The following is a 20,628-nucleotide window of genomic DNA, read 5'->3' on the forward strand; positions in this document are numbered from 1 at the left end:
CAGCTTCGGCATGAGAATCTTGAACGGGTTATTTGATGAAAAGGAGTTTAGTTTATACAATTTCAAAAGGTCAAATAATATGCGGTCATTCAATGGTGCAATAACTTAGGTGCCATAAATTGTATTTTCAACATTCTAGAACATAATACGCTAAGCTTTAACATTGGAGGAGAATACATACAAGACATTAAAGCTAATCTTTAAACTGTCGCTTAATAGCCTTTTTTCATGTCATAGTGAAAACTCAAGCTTAAATGGTCATTCCCTGGTGCACTCACCCTACCACACGTTTGAAATACCAAATTTATCTTGATTAAAATGGCAGTGGTGTTTGAAAAGGGACCACGATATAGTAATGGACTTCTTTCTGCTTAGTATCCCTTACATTTATCTAGTAGTTTAGTTACAGCCCTTCACATATAATTTTTACAACATAGATAATAAAAACTACAATTAAACATTTACTACTTTATTTACCATCGATATAAGCTTTAGTAGTTATTGATAAAACAAACTTAAATTCAAAATTTGAAACATCTATACAATAATTTACAATTTAAGAAGTTAAAAATCTTTTGTACAAGTAAATGCGTTTGTAAACAAAGAACTTTATTTCCTTGGAAAGATTTTTGATTAGGTTGGACCAATTATGAACATCTGTTGAAAAATAATATTAACTCTCCAGCAACAAGATAATTGAATTAAATGTAGGAATATAATAAATTAACACAGTTGTTTTGTATTACGGTATTTTCCCTAGAAAGAGCAGATTTTTATTTAATTTAAGCTTTTAAACCCTGTCATATATTCCAATAGTAGACCTAAAAATATACCACTTTAATTGGTGATAAGATTATAAAAGCTGTCCAGTTAAGTAAAGTATCTCAATATATCCAAAAAATTTTAAAGTAATCAACCATTTCCATTATTGCAGTGTCTACCCATAAAAAAAAATTGAAAATATTGAGGTTTGGTACCTTTGCCAACATAGCTGAGCCAACGTGATAAGTTTGTGGCGCTATAAAAATCTGAAAGCTTAACTCCAAGTATGTTGAAATAATTGACAAATAGACGGTAACAAAAAAAAAAAATTCTAGTTATTGGTATCTGTATTGATTGAAGCTCATCCTCTTCAAACTTAAACATTTTCTCAAAAACATAATTTTAAACCGAGATAATTTTGAATAGCTTCTTTAGCGATTTACGTGTTGGCACTGTTATATGAATTTAAAAAAATATGTCTTCTAGCACATTCTAAACAATTATTCTTGTAACATACTGTATTTAAACAATATTACAATTGTGATAGATATAGACTTGTTACACCTCTCACACCATAATCAGAGTCCAATTGTAGCCTTAATTTTGAAAATAGTTCAGCAAAAGGTTGGCATGTGTAATAGATTACAGAATATCAAACATAGATAAAAGTTGGGCTATGATCACGATGTTACCCTGATGGTGGAATTACTATTATACCTTGCTATTATAAGGTACTATTGTAACTTTCACATAAAAATACATGAATTATTCCATACAATTTTATTGCATTTCAGACTAATTAGGAATCTGATCCCAATTAGTAGATTGATATATATAGATTGTGTAGTAGTTTAAACTTCACATAGTTATGATATTCTCTTAAAGAATAATAAAACTTCATCTTCCATTTCTTCATATATGTATACTTTGATAAAACATTAGTTTGTGTTTGTGATAAAATAGCAGGGTTTACCATGCTCAGCAGATCTGAGTGTTTATGGAAAACAAAACACCAATGCAATTCTCAATGGTTATCTTGCACGTAGTTTTTCTTCAAATAATAATTGAAAATTTCTGAGTACACAGGTTTGCTGTAACAAGTGTATTATATTAGTGATGGGCTGATTCCAAAATTGCTCGATTCAGGTTCTAGTACTAAAATGTAAACCTCAATTTTGATTCCAGACCATATTAAGTAATACAAACTGGAAGAATATTACCAATATATTACTTATGATATATCAACCATGCAAAAGATCTAAAGTTTGATAAATGATTTTGTCAAAAATAATCACAATAATAATTTCATTCTGGAAATTTTGTATCATGTTTATCCAGCAGGATACAGATAACATCAATTTTTTTTAACAGGAATTTTTTGATATTATTTAATTGCAAAACACATCTGCCAAGTTTAAAAATTGCACAATTGAAAATTTAATATGTCGTCACAATTGTGACAAATTTAAGAAGTTCCAAAATCCTAACCAAAGTGGTAGAAGATTACAAAATGATTCTAGAATTGATATGAAATCAAGTCACAATGTATCGAGTCTAATGTTTTACGGAATAAAATAATCGGAATCAGCCCATTCATAGTGTTAAACTAATAGTTTCTGTTATCACATCACAGCCAGCTCTGCAGACTGCCACAGCCAGATAAAATTGTTATGTTTGAATCTTTCCATGAACAAAAATATAGACTTAGGAAAAATTCACATTTGAGGCATTCTGAAATAAATAGATTTAAAATAAAGATTAAAATTCATTAAACTATACAATATTCTACAAGAAATTAAAGCATCGTAATTAAGTATTTGGAAATAATACTAACTAGTTTACATCATTCAACGATGTGTAGATAGTCTTTGGTGAACTGAGAATTGTAAAGGAAGAGTTTGATAGCGCGTTTAAACGTTGCTGTATGTAGACTTAACAATGGTTAAAATTGAATAGTTTTGTACACAATTTACACAGCTGAGAAGAAGAACACATGTTATGTATCATGTGAGTTCACAGTACTCGGTCCAACCGTGGTTCGGTGCTCCCAGCCTCAGTACACCCACGGATTTGTCCTTGGATGCCGTGATGATGTCTGGTCAACGGTTAAGGAATTGAATAGTGAAATCTGCTGAAAATTAAAATAAATATACACACAATAGATTCCTGTGTGGATCTGGTCATTTCAGACTTTAGAAGGCCGTTTGTGGTTATGCAATGGTACGGTACTGGCTTTGGCCTTAGACGTATTAGTTCACTGTGGTTGCGCGATGGCCGGTCTCTGCCGGACACGGACAGCTAGTACGCTGTGTGGATGAGACCCCACCTATAGTCTGTCTAAAATAATTGTGCGGTTGGAATTCAACATATGATTTCCCTATCATGGTAAATCTCCCACTCATTTACCCTTTTCTACACTGAAATCTCCTGTAACAATCATCTGTTTTATATTGCAGACAGGTTTTTTAGGAAGCATTTGTTTATTATGATTGAACTGCACACATAATAAACAATAAGATTTATTTTAACAATAAATAATCTACGTATCAATTTTAATTTCACTAAAAGTTTTGTTATAGGCTAATGTAATATACATAATCCTGGACTAACATTTTTGCTTTTGATGGATTGTTTTAAATACAATTTCAGTTCTGGTAATGTAACTATACATTATTAAATTAGTTAATATTGTGGTGAACTTTTTTCAAAATTCTAAAGCGATTCTTTACTTCTTTATTTAGTTGTTATTTTAATAACGTCGGTAATAGGTCAATGTCTCTAGCGGAGCCCTAAGGTCAGATCAGGATGAAAACCATTGGGTTATCCTGTTTATGCCTGAGTAATCAGTGTACAACATTAAACTCACTAGGTAAATGACAAGTAGAAGTTTTCTTTTACTGAGGATAAACTAACATAACAAATTGATTATACTATTTGAATGAACGAGTTATATTTGGAGGTACACACAAATTAAACCATTTCTATGTAACAGCTATATAAATTGTTTGCATTTTTCATCGTTTACTAATTGTATAAAAATTTCAAATCCTTAATAATAAAAGGCCAATATGCCTTAGTACACACCAAATAGAAAACAAATCTCGTAAAAACATATAAATTTAATTTGATTTTTAAAACATATATTAAACCACAAAATGAACACAATGGTGTAAATTAAACAAATATTAGTTGTAATGTGGACGTTAAAAAGTACTGGAGACGGTCCATTACATAATTCACTCTCATAACTGGAAAGTAGATATTCACCATCATCTTCGCTTAAGCCATCAGAGTCAGTGTCATACTGCAGATTTATAAAAAAGCTTTTTTAAATAATTGTACACTCTAAAAATTGTATTTTTAGGTTGAACGGTAATGCCTTGGCACCTTTTGGCCATTTCTAATTAACATTTATCAATTAAACACAGACTGAATAATATTAAACTGCAAAAAAATACCATCAGAATAATCACAATGTTGTTCACTACTAAAATGTAAACAAAGTGACAACTGTTGTAAAATTATAAACAGTATGAATCAGCTGTAGGCTAATATGTTGTGGTGGCAGGGGCCAGGGAGAAAACAGGGGAAAACAAATTTGTCCTTCAACTGCACATTAAATTCAGACAGAGTATAGTATAGGGGTGTTGTTTACTTTTGGGCCAAAAACGTCATTTGATTATGTTTATGAGCCATACCGGTATTTTTCTAGTATTCGTGGGTGCAGTTTAGAACCATCAAAAAGCAACTGACTTTTCTCAGGATGGAATTGTTAAGTATGAAACTGTATCCATTCATTTTATATTTATTAAGCACAGTTCATAATTTCTTATGGAACTTTTTGTTTGGATAATGTTTTGGTCATGTGGTGTCCAAACAAGAATAAATCAACCGTAAATTATATTTTTGATAAAAATTACCACCATTTCAGTTTCTATAAATAAAAATATGATCCTTTTCGGGAAATTTTGCAATAAAAATAACCTTGAAACTACAGTTAAAATAAGAGCATATTGGTATGCCACTGGTGTTTCTATTTCAACAAAACAATTTTAAAGTCTGCAAGTCAATGTTGGCCTTAGACAATGTTACTATGTGTTCACTTTCTGGGAAAGAATCATTTGAGCTGACTTGTCAAAGGATACATTCATCGTAGGGTGAGATGTCCAAGTCCTGGATGTCTCCTTTGTGTTTGTACACTTCCCCCAAGTACTGGTGATGGTCTGGATATCTGCGATATCTCCTCAAAACTCCTCCGTCACACGCTGAGTACAATATACTGCCTTGTGACGTGTATCTGCAATCAAACCACATTATTGTTTAGCTTCTTGTGGAAAATTATGAAGCAAATCCCTTCATTGAGATTCCTTTTTTGGCGAATTTCCCATGTAGTGAATAAGCTATTACTGAACAACTTGTGGTAAGACCTACACTGTGGACCGATTTAATTTTTTGTTTTGAGGTCCCCAGAGACCAAAAGCACCATATTCATATTCACGTCAGCATGATAACTCAAGTAAAAATAATCTGATTTAAATGATTTTTTTTTTTTAGAAAACCACATTGATTCAAACGAGTTGCAATCCAGCATGATCAGACAATGGGAACGAAGGTTTATGGGGTGAAAATGGGTTTTTCACATTTTCACCAATAGACCATTAATTTTTTTCAATTTATTTCTTAACTATTTTGTAGAGCTTAAAAACCATCCTTGCATCCTTTCGACACAGGCTGAGCTATTTTGTCAAGTGATATTTATTGGTATTTAATGATATTTATTGTGATGTAAGCTGACTTGAACATTTATTGTTGACTTGAGGCTAAACTGATGAACAGTGAAATTGTAAAGCTTTTTAGTAGCCTATTTAATAAATTTGGACATCCCTTAAGTCCACAAAGTGTCACACTATCGAGGTTCTACTGTAATTTTACACAGTAAAGCATTGATGTATAACTAATGGTTATGGAGAAAATTTGAAAAACTATAAATTTAAAATTTCCTTGTTGTACTTATAAAAGAATAAATAAACTGTTGTAGTTTGCTTGTTTGGTGATATATTTTTATTAAATTTGCCAAATTTGTCCATTTTATACTAACAAATTAACATTTCAATAAAAAACACACCCTGTTACAGGAAACCTAAGTAGGTACTTATTAAAATTAATTTTATTCAAATCTATATAAATAAAATTAGAGTTTTGTCTGTACATTGCTCAGAATCATACATTTTTAGGTTATTTTTATGTTTTATACATTAAAGAAGCCGAAACAAGTCTCATCTAAATTTCTGTCTGTCTGTCTGTCTGTCTGCAACACTCAAGATGGCATTTTACGCAATCTTCTCCAGGAAAACGAGAGTACCTATCAAGATCCAAGTCATTTTAATGTATTTACTGGATTGGTGAGAGTGTCTTTAGCGATCAAAATATGGTCTCACTACTTTGTAATAAAATTACGCACGTTCAAAAATGCAGTTTTGTGCGATTTTTTTTAAGTTTTCGTCCAATTTTTATCACATAATCATCTATGAAATAACGAACAGCTGTTCGGATCAAGATTATTTTTTATAGCTATCACTGATATGTTTACAAATGTTGTTTACAAATACCGCAACCATTTTCGATCACGTTTTGAAAGCGAATCCCAACAAAGTGAGATTAAAAACGTTTTTCTTACATAATGCATTTAATTAATCGCAAGTTCAATAATATAGTGTAATAGTGTAACCGTAAATGAAATTAATTAACTAGGTATCATCCAGGTCAGGAACCAGAAATTCTTTAGTGTATGAAATTGTTCTTGAGTTTTGATAACAAGAAAGAAGACCTTGAATCAGTGTTGTATACGGGTGGGAAACTTAAATTCAATTATAATGATCGTCGCCAATAGCTTAGAAACAAGATTTCCACTCAGTGACGGCGCTTCAATGGCGGTTGTGTAAAGTGTAAAGTAAAAAAATCACAACTGAAGTAGGTGATTGTAACAGAGGTTTACAGATGATGCTAAACTCGGTTTCCAATGTGTCACTTTCTGTTCTTAACATTGACTATATATATAGTCAATAGTTTCTACTCACCGTGTGATGCAATCGCTGGACCATACAGCCAATAGGCAAATAGCCTATCTCTTGGGTACGTACGCCTAGCCAATTATTCATAACAACCTTTTTGACGACGATCCTTGATGCCGGTACTTTTTCCTAGGATAGACGGCCTACCTACTTAAGAAATAAAATTACAAACGTCCAAAAACCCAACGTTGTGTGATTTTTATCACATTCCCTTCTAATGTTAATAGATAGCCAATCATTGTTTAGAGAATACGTAATCTGTTAAATAACAAAACAGTTGTTTGTATAAGGTTGTTTTTTTTTTTTTTTCAAACTGACACCGATAAGTTTACATTAAAAGTTGTTTATAAATAAAGAAATTATGGTAAATAACTTTGACTGCCAATAACCTTTTACGAGAAAATCCAAAACCAAAAGATCAATATCCTCGGGACTTGATTAACGAATACAGTTGATCGGATGTACTATAGTTCTTAACTGTAAACGTTGGTTTTTGGTACTGATTTCCCTTAGAACCGTTGGTAGCAGCAAGAATAATTTTTACCTACTACAACATCATTGTAATTTACAAATTAGTAATCGTTGGTGTTGCACCTTATTTATTACAGGCGTATTCAATTTAACTGTATAAGTTTTGCTTTTTCTGTCTGGATTCCAAAATGTTAGTTTATGCGATAACGCATTTTAGTAAAAACTCAGTAAACCATCATGAATTGTTTAAACGCTTTACGTTGTTTATGCATCAATAGTTCGTGGCCTATTTTGGTAATTTGTATTATAAATTACCAATCTAAATCGTCTATAGTACTTCATTTCATATAGTAAGCCGTAATTTTGACAGCATTACGGGTCATCTTCGGTCCAAGCAAATATAAATTGTGATAAAATTTGATAACGTTAACAAAGATTTCAAATACTAATTTTATATGTACCTACTTTGTTATGCTTAAAGCGTAGCAAATTCCCTAATTAAGTTCTGGATTTGTGTGTGTATGTCTGTTGGTAACGCAATAATGTCCTTTTTCTCAGTGTTTCACGGAAAGGACAAGCGCACCTTGATAATGAAAAATGTCAACCCGAATAAAGTGTTAAATTGTGAGGTTGAGGTAGTACCTTATATACTTTTAACCATTGTGGAAAATAACTTTCAGGCCTACCTTAGGGCTATGCCTCATAGATCTATAAAGCATTTTTTTTAGTTTAATCATCGGATTATTGGATTTAAAATATGGACCAACATGATCCGGGTGACATTTAATTGCGAAGCATTTGTTTTGGCTTGTGCTTGAAACTGTCAGATACTGTATTTGCGAAGGTTTATCTATAATTGTTTTGCCAGCATATCTGAAAATATTCAAATCAACTGCTGTTCTTAATATAAGAAGGTTTCAACTGGCTACGATAAGATCCCCGTGCGTAGAACGGGCACACAGCTAGTAGGAAATATATATGCTGATTTTGAGGGAATATTTTTGTAAAAAATCAACCAGGTATTTGAGTTTTCGATGAGTGGAAGTTCAATTTAAGGGTGACTGTAAACTACCACGTTAGTGTGTTATGACATCAACAGTAACATTGGTGAAAGCCTCCAGGGAAGAAGTCCTGTGCTTTAACCACTATATCAGCCACAAATTCTTCTTAAACCACACCAAGAGTAGTTGTAATAGTGTTGTAAAGTTTGGTAAGCTTATTTTTACGACTTAATTATAAGCCATGAAAATAACATTTTTAGGTATACTGAGATTAGTTAGTAATAATACCTATGGCATGTATAAATAATGTTGATCGCCTTAACTTAAAACTTAAGTTCTTTGATTCCAAATCAAACTTTGAATCAGCAAATTATAATTCTGATTGAAATAATCAATCCTTTGGTTACCTACTGTAGGCTTAGTTGAAATGTCTTAGGCCTAAATGTCTTCTTAATGAAAATCTTAATGTCTTCATACAAACAGAATAAATAAATAGGGTAACGGTAATTTCAAAAATACCCCACCGCAACAAACCTGCAGACTAAGCGAATTTCAATTTACCTAGGTACTAGATTTCCACTAAAATATTATCCTTAAACATTTTCAGATCTATTTCATAGGTGTGTTTTTTTATTGAAATGTTGATAGCTTAGTATGAAATACACAAAATTGCCAAATTAAAAAATATATATGTAGCCTATGTAAAACAAAACAAGCATACTGTTACAGACAACAATGCTCGAATATACTTATCTATTTCTTTTTTAGGCTCTAGGACTTCATAAAAGTTATAAATAAATTTCAAAATTTTATGTTCATAGGGTCAAAAACTGAAAAACTCAATTTTTACCCCCCATAAACCCCCGTTTCCATAGTCCGATCATGATGGTTAGAAAACTTGTTATAAGAAACGTAACGTAGGTTTATTTGTTTGTACCAAATTTCATCAAGATTGGATCTATTTTGCTCGATATATATGAATCTGAACGGAGGGCGTTTTCAGGATCTTGAGGACTCAAAACCAAAAAGAAAAAAGGACAGAGACCCAGGTCTTATCGTGAGACCTACTGTAATAACTTATTCACTATGGGAAATTCGCTAAAAATTAAACCCTGCAATAGGTTAGTTTACGAGTCAATAAAATCACTTACTTGAGTTTCCAGATGGGCATCTCCTTGTGTTCCTTGAGATGTTCTTGGATTCCAGAATCAGGTACATACGAAGACACCAACTCACCACCACTGAGGATCAAACCTAAACAGAAACAAAAAATATATACATATACTGTAAATCGGTCCCAGATCCAGGTCTTACCATGAGACCTACGGTAATAGCTTATTAATATGGGAAATTCGCTTAAACATGCCATCACCAAGCAATCAGAGAATATCAAGTTTGAATTTCCTATCTAGTTTTTTTTTTTTTTTTTACCTGGGTAGCTGAGTGGGTAGGCCCATCTAGCCCAAATCGTAAAGTTACCAATTCAATCCTGAGAAAAGTTCGAAACTTTTTCACTTTTTTAGAAAAGTCAGAACTATCTCATTCGTGTAACAGTCGGCTTTCACCCTAAAATACAAACCTTTCTGTGTCAGAATTGTAATCTAATCAACATTACTTTACTCACTGGTGAATCCGTCGTCTGCGCAGTGGTTGAATGCCTCGGGAGTTGGACAGACGGTGTTGACCGAGTGGCCAGTTGTGAAACTGTGAAGGACTCGACCGTCTAGCGTGCAAATCTTGACTGTACCCTCCAACCCCGCGGTCAAGATGGACGACTGGTGACCTCTCGCCCACGGCCACGACCCGTGGAGGAAACAAACGTCTCTGATTTGACTCTCGTGCAACTGGAATTGTCAAGTTTAAGTTAAACAATCGGATACTAGTTTGGTTTTTTAGATTGGCCAACTTTATATGTACCTGATAGGATCAGAGGACCTTTTCCATTACCTAATTCACAACCACTATGGTGTATAGTTTGAAGTAAGCCTATTATAATTTACAACTATAATTCTTGCTCCAAGTTGTGTATCATCCCACATAAAACAAAATAGTGGTGGTGAAGTAACAGAAATAAATCTGAGTTTTGACAATGAATACAAACCTTATTAGAGGTGAAATGTTAATGAATAACAACCAGACTGTATTTTGTCGCTAAAATGACCTTGCTTGCTAGCATTTTGCTATCAACCTCTCTTGCTTTGCCGATTCCCTGATTCAATCACACTGGTTGTACGATACTCATACGTACACGAGTAAAAGCGGCAAAATCTGCCGTTTTTACTGTTGTCCCATTGACCCAAATGCCAGCGATAACAACTCCTTTGCTACCAAGCAACTGCCGCAGGAACTTGCTATGATTTAAAAATCCCAGACTGCACGATTAACATGGGTATTTTACTTCTTACAAGGTGTACCTTTGAAAGTGTATCACATGATTCAATTCTTGAAAAACTTAAATGTACACTGTGTAAGGGAGATCTTGGTGTTAGTTAGAATCATATTTTACTCGCAGGCCGCAGTATGTTAATTGATCACATAAATGACCAGAACATAGTAATTAAGAACTTATATTTACCCGACAAAAACCGTCAAAAATAGTGTCCCTCAAGGGTCAATATTGAGACCATTAACTTGACTGACTTTCCTTATCAACAGAATATATCCCAATTGTGTTTGTTTATTAACCGATGACATCAATATAAAAATACAGTATCTGGTAATTCAAAATCTGATGTGGTTAACAGAATGCCTAGTAATCAGAAGGTTTAGTTTTGAGAAGTCACTACGTTAACTCTGTGATTTTTTTCAAACTTTACTCAGCAGTTGTTGAACAATGGGATTTTTATAAATTGTCCTTGCTTAAATGTCTGTGTATTTTTATGTATAAGCCTAGTATAGGCCTACCTGACAACTCCCACTTGGATGAGTAAATAATTTTTGGTTTAGTAATTTAAATTCTAATGAAGCTGCAGCAGTTGTTTGTTTCTGTTAGCAGTGAAACAATTTCTACATAATCTCACAAAAAAACATTAGAGCTTTTCAAAAAGATAGCTAGTCTTATCGAACTAAAAACAAAACCTAGCCGAAAATTATTGGAGAAAACGTTTCCACTCACATCATAGACAAAGTCGAGTGGCAGAGGCATCCGCAGGTCCAGCAGTGTGAGGCCTTTACCGTTCACTGCCACGGAGACGGCCATGTTGGGACACACAGGATCGGTAGCGAGGCCGGAGCGCTCTCTTCCTCCATACGCGCAGTTGTCGTACGCCAACAGCTGCTCCCCTCGCTCCACATCCACCACTGCCAACCGCCGCGCCGTTGTTGCCGCCAGAATCTGACAAACAATTTATTAACTTAAGTGATTAAAATTACTGGTTTAGATGTTTGCTACTACTAACTTTATATCCAATTCAATTTATTTCTGTAGTAAGTAAAGACTGCATTTTTGCAAACATGGTAGGCCTATTTATTGAGTGCAAGTACAGAATCTGTTCATTGTAGGAACATTTAGGACTTAACTAAAATACCGTAAGCGTAGAGCCTAATTAAAAGGAGAATGGTATTGTTATTGAAAAATGCACATACACTGAACTATTACCGGTACCAATACAAGGAAAAATAAAGATATCTTTTACTAAAAATGCTGTGTCCATGAGTTGATGATTTATTTTCTCATTAAGTTTCTCTGCCAGCATACATTTAGTTTGCAGGTATAATTATAATGCCTTAGTTTAGTTCCAGTGAATCTTGAAGAGGACTAAAAAGGCCTCTATCTTATTTGCTTATAGGTAACAATGTGGCAAAAGTAGGCCTACAAAGCTGCCAAACAATTTGTCATTTAAAGAGGAAAACCTATTTTGATTTTTTTTTATTATTTAGGCTATGAGAAAATTTAGCTTATTCTTGAAGATTAACAGAAAGATTAAAGCAAAACATCTTCAAGAGGATTAAGTTAATCCTTACATCTTGTTGAAAAGGGTAAGATTTACATACATTTTAGTTGTGTTGTGTTTTGGGTATTCAGAGAAATCCATTGGTTAAAATACTTAACCTAACTCTCGCCTTTGATTTTTACCAGGCTATTGAAAAATAAGCACACAAAAAACTAGGCTGGAAGTTCTGTTCCAAAGGAAATAAACAATCACTTACTCTCGATCCATCAGAAGTAAACCGTACGGCATTGACGTTTCTCGCTAAAGTCATGGTGGTGATCTGGTAGCACATGAGTAGTTCCATGCGTAAAGCAGAATACAGGTTGACTTTTCCATCGTAAGCACCGGAGCAAAACAGGTACCGATCCTGGATCATGTTGATAGTATTCAAATTCAATAAAGAATCAAACGTTTAGCAGAGGCAAAGTTAGTTAGGATACTGTATGTTACCTATAATAGGCCTAATTCATATGGATTTGTGTTGATTTAGTCTTAACAGGCTTAAATAAAAGTTTGAACATAGAACTCTATTATTAAATTATCAACCATATGGATCAGCTGAAGACAGTTTTGTAGGTTGTTTATGTCCAATATCAATTGAGCACAATGTATACAAATATTTTCTTTTTAAAGTTTAATTTACAAACTTTAAAATTATTAAATAAGGCTAAAATACGGCTAAATAGGGCAATCCTCTAGTGATGATGACAGCGAGTAAAGCGCACAATGAAAAGATTACCTTAAAATACGAAGAAAACATTTAGTTAATGTCAAAAACTGAGCGTTACCGGGCAAGAACCACCTAGGCCTATATTATAAAATCTCAAGATTTCCATCGGACAGTTATAAAAAGTATTTAAATACATTAAAAGCTCGAGACTAATTACATTAGCCTAGATGAATTTTTGTTTGTTTGTTTTGATTAGGAATGCCTATTGATAGCTCATGCTTTCTTTAGCCTACATCAATGTTTTTCTCTCAATGTCCCAAGTTCAATGTTTTTCACATCGGTGGTAGGTTACCAATGTTTGTTACGGTACATCAATTTTTTTACCTACTATCGAAATATTAAATTTTTTTAAACTGGATTGTTTATTGGTTTTAATGCAAATTTTAATGTTGGTCTTGATAAAAATTGAATTTTTGCAGTTATTGTATAGAAAGGCTAAAGAAACATAGAATACTGTGCAAAAGTAACACAAACTGGACTAGACTTTGATAGCCTAAGACAAGAGAAGAGTGAGATTGATACAACTACCTACATGGGTGGTGGAAGTGCTTATTCTATATGACTTATATAGGCTTACCTCCGTCAGTAGTCCAAAATTGTGTCTTTTTCAACTAATGTTGTTCAAAGCTTACATGTTTCGTTGCATTGCAACATCGTCAGAGCTTTTTGTCAAAAACATCAAATAATTTACACATATGACAAAACACGGAACACGAAACATTTAAACACGAAATAACACGATAGCGCTATCGACACGGCACGGCAGCGGTTGTAGGTAGACTGGACACGGGTTAAGTAACTTCGTCCCGTCCTTCTCTGTTATCAGCTCGGTGGTCAGCTGTTCCAGATGAGATAACGGTGTTGAAGAGGGAGTGGGACTTGAATTGTAGTTTATCATTGAGGATGTATTCCTTGTGTTCTTCGTTTACGTTCATTTTATATATCTCATACTCCTCAAGTGTGTCCAACTTATTACCTTTCCCGCAAAAATGTAGAACTTCCAAGCCGTTCTTAATATCACTCATTGAGTGATTACAATCTACAAGATGTTGAGCAAACGCAGATTTTTGTTTATGGTGTTTAGGATCTGGTCGGTGTTCTTTATATCGTGTTTGAAAGGCACAACCTGTTTGCCCTATGTATTTGCTAGGACAATCCGGACAAGATATCCTATACACGCCGGTCTTATCTACTTTGTCACCTATCTCAACCTTATTTGCCAACACGTTCCTGGTACGGTTTGTGGTTCTGAAGGCTAGTTCAATACCTTGTTTAGCGAGTTCTTTCTTTAATGCGTGTTGGATAGTGTGACTATATTCCACACAGACATATTTTTTCTTCTTTGAGCTGTCTGTGTGTAGACCGGCGTGTATAGGATATCTTGTCCGGATTGTCCTAGCAAATACATAGGGCAAACAGGTCGTGCCTTTCAAACACGATATAAAGAACACCGACCAGATCCTAAACACCATAAACAAAAATCTGCGTTTGCTCAACATCTTGTAGATTGTAATCACTCAATGAGTGATATTAAGAACGGCTTGGAAGTTCTACATTTTTGCGGGAAAGGTAATAAGTTGGACACACTTGAGGAGTATGAGATATATAAAATGAACGTAAACGAAGAACACAAGGAATACATCCTCAATGATAAACTTCAATTCAAGTCCCACTCCCTCTTCAACACCGTTATCTCATCTGGAACAGCTGACCACCGAGCTGATAACAGAGAAGGACGGGACGAAGTTACTTAACCCGTGTCCAGTCTACCTACAACCGCTGCCGTGCCGTGTCGATAGCGCTATCGTGTTATTTCGTGTTTAAATGTTTCGTGTTCCGTGTTTTGTCATATGTGTAAATTATTTGATGTTTTTGACAAAAAGCTCTGACAATGTTGCAATGCAACGAAACATGTAAGCTTTGAACAACATTAGTTGAAAAAGACACAATTTTGGACTACTGACGGAGGTAAGCCTATATAAGTCATTATTCGTAGTCCAGGGGCTATCAAAATGAATAATATTCTATATGCTCCGAAAAATCATTTGTAATAGCCTAAATATCAGCGGCAGCACTCCTTCTCCAGCATTAGCAATTAAGACCGGTAAACTTTGTCTTAAAATCGTAAAATAGAAACTGCCAAACATCTAACTAGGTAGGAGCTAGTTTAACAAGCTCAGGCAGAAAGCAGACAAAAAAGTTAAAATTTTAAAAAAACATCAATCATTGATGTTTTCACAACAATCCGTGATGGTTGATACCGATTTTACAATCGATGATTGACCTATCACTGCTCATTCCTATTTTAAATTCAGCCAAGTCAGTTTTCTTCTGAAATAGCATTTAAAATGTACAAAATTTAGGCTACCAACTTCTACAGAAATTGAGTGCTTTACCCAAAAACGGTAGGTCTATAACTTGTTTGATCAATCAAACAAGTTATTACATTTTTTACTAATTGAATGGGGCACATTATTACTTAGAAACTTAACTTAATTAGGCTATGTTAAAAACATTTATGTTATTCCTACCCTTGGACTGAAGGCGACTCCCCGTACACTACCCTGATGGAATCTAAGGAACTTTGGTTTGCCTTCTTGTTGCATTTTATAACTACAAGTATAGGACTCAGCATAGATATGAAGTTGACATAATGATAGTCGGAGGATCAGAGGGAAGACTACCAAAGACCATTATCAAAGGCTTGAGCAGCTGTTGTTATAAGCATCATCCCTGAAACAAATGATGATGAGAGACTACGGAATAACAATTGTTAGGAATGTTTCCTTTTTCAGCAGATTTCATTGGCAAAGAGACCATCATGATTATCGAACAATAAAAGTATTGATTTGATGGATAACCAAACTTATAGCTGTCCAACCAGCGTTCGATATCGATAACATAATGGAGAGGTATACAAAAGTTTGCCGGGGCTCTGTTTTATGTTGATTAGGATTTTTCAAACGTTCCAGTAGACAGTTATTTTTTCAGCTTAGAAAGTAGTTACAGCAGTAGACAGGTTAGTCTCCAGTTATTTCTGCTCAAATTTGAAGATTAGCGTAACAAGCCTACATTCTCGTATTTATCTTCATGTAGAATACATTCATCTGCAGTTTGCTTGTCTCTATGGTATTTTCATAAACTTTGGCAAATTGCTTAATCTACACTTATAAAAGGCAAAAATACCACTCACTCACTGACTTAAGTACGGTAGGTATATATCTTTAAATTGCAAGTTATAACTTAACATCTCAGAATTGGAATGGAGGTTCCAATTATAAGGTCTTGGTGTGCAATAAGAAACGTTTTCAAGAAATTCCATCAGGGCTCTGTCTCAGAGGCCTTTAAAGTTCCAATGTTTTTCTTATGGAGAAGAGATTTGTTTACATTTGAACAGATACTTTTGAATTTTACATTTTTCACTAAACTTAATTATTAACAGTAACTTAGTTGGTTGGATTTGAGTTAATTGGTTAAATGAAAAATTTGCATTTTTTGAGGCTTGAATATTTTGTGTTTTAATGCATAGCAATCGTTTTATATTTTTGAATAAATTTAAAAATCAAGATATTTTAAGCCATGTTATTTGAAGCTTACTGAGCGTGAATCTAAGTGAAAATAGCCTAGACTAGATTATAAGTTAGATACCTTAGGTATTAAAAAGCACGGTAACCCAAATGTATAAAAATGCAAAAGTAACCAAGTTTATTAATTATAACAGGTTGCATACCTTGCCGTCCAAGGTACGTAACCTGCTATACAGTAATTGATTACCAATTCCGTCAGGGATACCCCTATCAGGAGGTGCCAACGGATGTTCTGGCTGAGGAGCTGAAAATACGGCCATTACACATGAGGCGCAGCGTTGCTGATGTTGGTCTCTTATACAAGCTGCTAAGGGGCCATATATGCTGTCCAGAGCTGCTATTAGAAATAGACATCAGAATCCCTACCATAACAAGATCCAGAGACCTATTCGGCCGTCGCTTCAGAGGCACCACTTATGACTTTCACAGTCCTCTGGCAAGAATCCTCAGGCTGGGCAACAGAGTTGCTCGTGATGTCGACTTCTTCGCCGACAGCTACACCTCCATAAAGAGGACAACCAAAGCAATCCTGGTGGAGATGTTGGACTAGCCTCAACGCCTCTATTGTTATATATATTCTTGTTAAAAAATTCTATTGTTGTATTTGCTCTTTGATATATTTATTATTATTATATCTTTAGTCTTTGTTAACTTATTCATTGTCAGATTATTTATTATTGTATTCTATTGAGTATTGTATTGTTCAGCTTGTTTTTGTTTTTTTTTTTTTCATCTATGTAGCCTATTTAGTATTCTATTGAGTATTGAATATTGTTCAGTTTTTGTTTACATCTATGTATTGGCTTAGCCGTTGGCATGTATAAATAAAATAAAATAAAATAAATTCCGGAAGGCTTCAACATGAAAAAGTTTATTAATTTATTTGCTTAATGTGCAAGGGGGTGATATTAGACAGTTAGTGTTATTTTCTTTGATAACTTGGCTCCTTATTATTATTAGGCTATTGCCTGGACAGGGCTGCTTTTTCTTATCGTAGTCTATTATGGAATATCCAAATAAAAATAAAGGAACTTAGCTTTGCTAATAATTAGTAAGCCAAGGTTCAGTCGCTTCATGATTGGGTCTATATGTGTTTAACATCCCTTATTGGTGCCTATTTGGTTTTAGACCTATATATATTTCGAGGGTTGTTGGCAAAATAAACTAAGTTACCTCTTTGTTTCAAGGGACGTAGACTACCGCAAAATAAATTATTATTGTGACAAGCCAAAAAAATGTTATATATCTTTAGCTATTTTCTTTGAAACCAATCAAAAATTCAAAGACTGGCAAAAAAGAATAGGCCCCTAAGCCTAAGTTAATAGGTTAGACTCTCAAGTAAATATTAGGGGTTGCAAAATCATAAGAACAAATGGTTTTCTTGTAAATTTAAACATGAAGATGAAATGAAAAATTAATGGCCACATAAGATTTAAGCCTAGCCTAGGCCTACCTCTATTTTAAGGTTTCGAATAATAAGTCAGTGTTCAAAAGTATAGAAATAATTAACTATGCTGCACTCTCCATCTGGGCTCCACATTTACTTATTTAAATACCTATGTCATGATTGGCTTAAAGCATAAATAACTTAATGTTTAAAAAATGTTAACTCAAATAATATGATGTAAAACTGCATTAGCGTGTTCTTACTACATCGGTTTTGGCTACTAACTAACACCAGAAACCCAAAACCAACACGGCCATAGCGAGAGGAACTGAAACAGGTTTACATTGATCTCTCCAAAATTAGAATATTAGGCCTACACTTATGACTGTTATACCTATTATTAGGTGTAAAAGTTCTAATTGCTAACTGTTGAGTCATTTTTTTATCTTTCAAACAAACGTGTTTAACACAAATGATGGTTTTTTGCTAACATATAAATATGTAAATAATCTTCAATCCATTACACAAACACCTAAAACTTGCAGACGCACAGATTCAGCTTCTGTCAGTCAGAAACAGAAACCAGAAGCAGAACGCAGAACAGAACGAACAGAACAGCAACGACAGCCCTCCCTTGGATTGGTTATTGGTTGGACTCTAGTCTCCAACCATTAACCAATAATGAAACAGCTGACTTGCACTTACAACAGCTGCATCTCTCTTGTCATATTTCGCCCACTGCCTTTATTATCATGACTATTATACAGAGTTAGGCATAAGCATTGACTATATAACCACAACGTTGTGGCTATATACCGTAGTCAATGACATAAGTCAGGGACCCCCCAGTTAACTTTTTAACGAGTTGCAGTAGGAAAACCAAACTCGGTACATGTTTACAACATAAGAAATAGCCCTTTTCCATAAAAGTTACAACTTTGCCCCAGCCACCAAAATGGGGTATTATGGGGGCACTTGGCATTTATTTATTGAGTCGAAATTAATTTACTTGATTATACTTTAAAAGCAAACACTTCCAGCTCCAAACACACTCCGCAAATATTTTCCATCAAGATTCAACCACTCCCCTAACAGCACCAGGTATCCAATGAATATTCAAAGTGGTTGAAATATGTCTAAAGATATCTACATGTAATTAAATATATTTTAAAAATATCTTATCTAAGAAATCTGAGAAATATCTGTTTAGATATTATTTAGATATTTAATAGATAAAGTCATCCAACAAATAAACAAACACTAATCAAACTAAAACTTTGTGGTTTTATGTAGTTATTTTGGTAGGATGAATTATAGTATGTTGTCTCCGTTACCCTAATCCGTGCTACGCGTTAAAAAATCAAATCATTTTAACAGCCCAAAGTGGATAAAACCATTGCATTTGCGATTTTTACGAGAATGACTACACTTTTCCAAAGGGAGTGTTTCATTAAAGTCAAACTATTTTAGTCAGAAGAGAAGAATGTGCATTACACCAGGTATTATACAATAACACAAGTCTCGCACGATCCAGCAGTTGTAACAAACCCTCAAAAAAACTGTCAAGCCGTTCCGTAAACACATTATACCATTGACTTTGAATGTATGATTAAACACCTTTTTATAATTATAATACATCTGCTTATAATATGCTTATAAAATAATAATAATAATGCAAATATTTCTTTTGAATTAAAATTCTTTAACTTATTTCAGAAAATTTTATTGGTTGAAAAATTTAAGGGGAAATATTAATTAATCATATAACAATTATAATAAAATTTCTAATGGTAATTAATTAATCTATTTTTCGATATCAGTATTCTCTCCAACTCCCAGAAAAACAATTAATTTAACAACTTGATGCCTAAACAGAATCATAGTATCAAAAATATTTAAGTATTGCGACCATTACAGCTGTTGGCTCCTCCGCTTGAAAACTTTTAAATTTAAAATTTGTGAGTGTCCCCCCAAAAGGGGGATTTGGGGGGGGGGGGGCAAATAAAAATTGTTCAATGTAAGCTCCCATAAAGTGCCACCTTATTTTGAAGTGTTTACAAAAACTTAAAGAATGGTGAAAACCAGAGTTCGCTATCTCTTCTCTATCCAAAATGGTAGCCAATATTACCATTACGAACAAATATTACCATTTATTATCCACAGCACTTGAGGATAGAGAAGAGATAGCGACATGTAGTTTTCACCATTCTTTAAATTTGTGTAAACACTTCAAAATGAGGTGTCACTTGAAGGGGGTTTACATTAAAAATATTTGAGTTGCCTCCCAAACCCCCCTTTTTGGGGAGACACTAAAATATTAAATTTCAAAACCATAAAATGAAACTTCCTGCTAAGATTGCACGACCACCAAAAGGATCGATATCTCTGTATATTTACTTAGAAAAATATTAGAGAGGGGGGGGTCTTGACTTTTTATTCATCCTGTAGATAACTCTGTGCTGTGTGGCTGTATGCGTCATTTTACGAGGGTCTCCGTAAATTAAAGATTCTCCATCTCCTGCTTGACTGTGCGTAATAGAGATGGGAATTATCGTTGTTTTCCAGCAACGGTTATAACGATAACGCAGCTGCCCAATGCTGAATTTTTATTTCAGGATTAGTGTTGCCTACAGTATTATTTTGAGGCTTCTGATTGGCTGAGGGAACATCATTACCGCGACGATACG

The 20,628-nt window shown here is 33.9% G+C and overlaps 1 protein-coding gene across 4 annotated transcripts; it reads right to left on the reverse strand.

The window, feature by feature from the left end:
• Positions 1-2,514: 2,514 nt before the first annotated feature.
• LOC128994750 (uncharacterized) lies at positions 2,515-18,578 on the reverse strand. 4 transcript variants are annotated; one of them, XM_054419507.1, is made up of 8 exons: positions 18,336-18,578; positions 15,499-15,700; positions 12,455-12,604; positions 11,421-11,639; positions 9,930-10,149; positions 9,457-9,559; positions 4,908-5,059; positions 2,515-2,857 (listed from the first exon to the last, which is right to left on the reverse strand). In XM_054419507.1, the coding sequence occupies exons 2-8, from the start codon at positions 15,571-15,573 to the stop codon at positions 2,766-2,768; spliced, it is 1,011 nt and encodes a 336-aa protein (XP_054275482.1). In that variant the 5' UTR covers positions 15,574-15,700; positions 18,336-18,578; the 3' UTR covers positions 2,515-2,765. The 4 variants fall into 4 exon arrangements, with proteins under 4 accessions (XP_054275482.1, XP_054275484.1, XP_054275485.1 ...); XM_054419509.1 differs by having other exon boundaries at positions 18,466-18,563; XM_054419510.1 differs by having other exon boundaries at positions 18,493-18,509.
• Positions 18,579-20,628: the final 2,050 nt, after the last annotated feature.

The sequence above is a fragment of the Macrosteles quadrilineatus genome, unplaced genomic scaffold (assembly GCF_028750875.1).
Source record: "Macrosteles quadrilineatus isolate MER2022 unplaced genomic scaffold, UCM_ALF_1.0 Scaffold_5__1_contigs__length_97177068, whole genome shotgun sequence".
NCBI classification, from domain to species: domain Eukaryota; kingdom Metazoa; phylum Arthropoda; class Insecta; order Hemiptera; family Cicadellidae; genus Macrosteles; species Macrosteles quadrilineatus.

Bases quoted from the DNA above. Each gene is read 5' to 3' on its own strand.
- LOC128994750 (XM_054419507.1), bottom strand. From the start codon at position 15,573: ATGCAACAAGAAGGCAAACCAAAGTTCCTTAGATTCCATCAGGGTAGT. The intron at 11,640-12,454 runs GTAAGTGATTGT...ATTGTTTGTCAG, and splicing joins TTACTTCTGATGGATCGAGA to ATTCTGGCGGCAACAACGGC. The intron at 10,150-11,420 runs GTGAGTGGAAAC...TGACAATTCCAG, and splicing joins CACTCGACTTTGTCTATGAT to TTGCACGAGAGTCAAATCAG.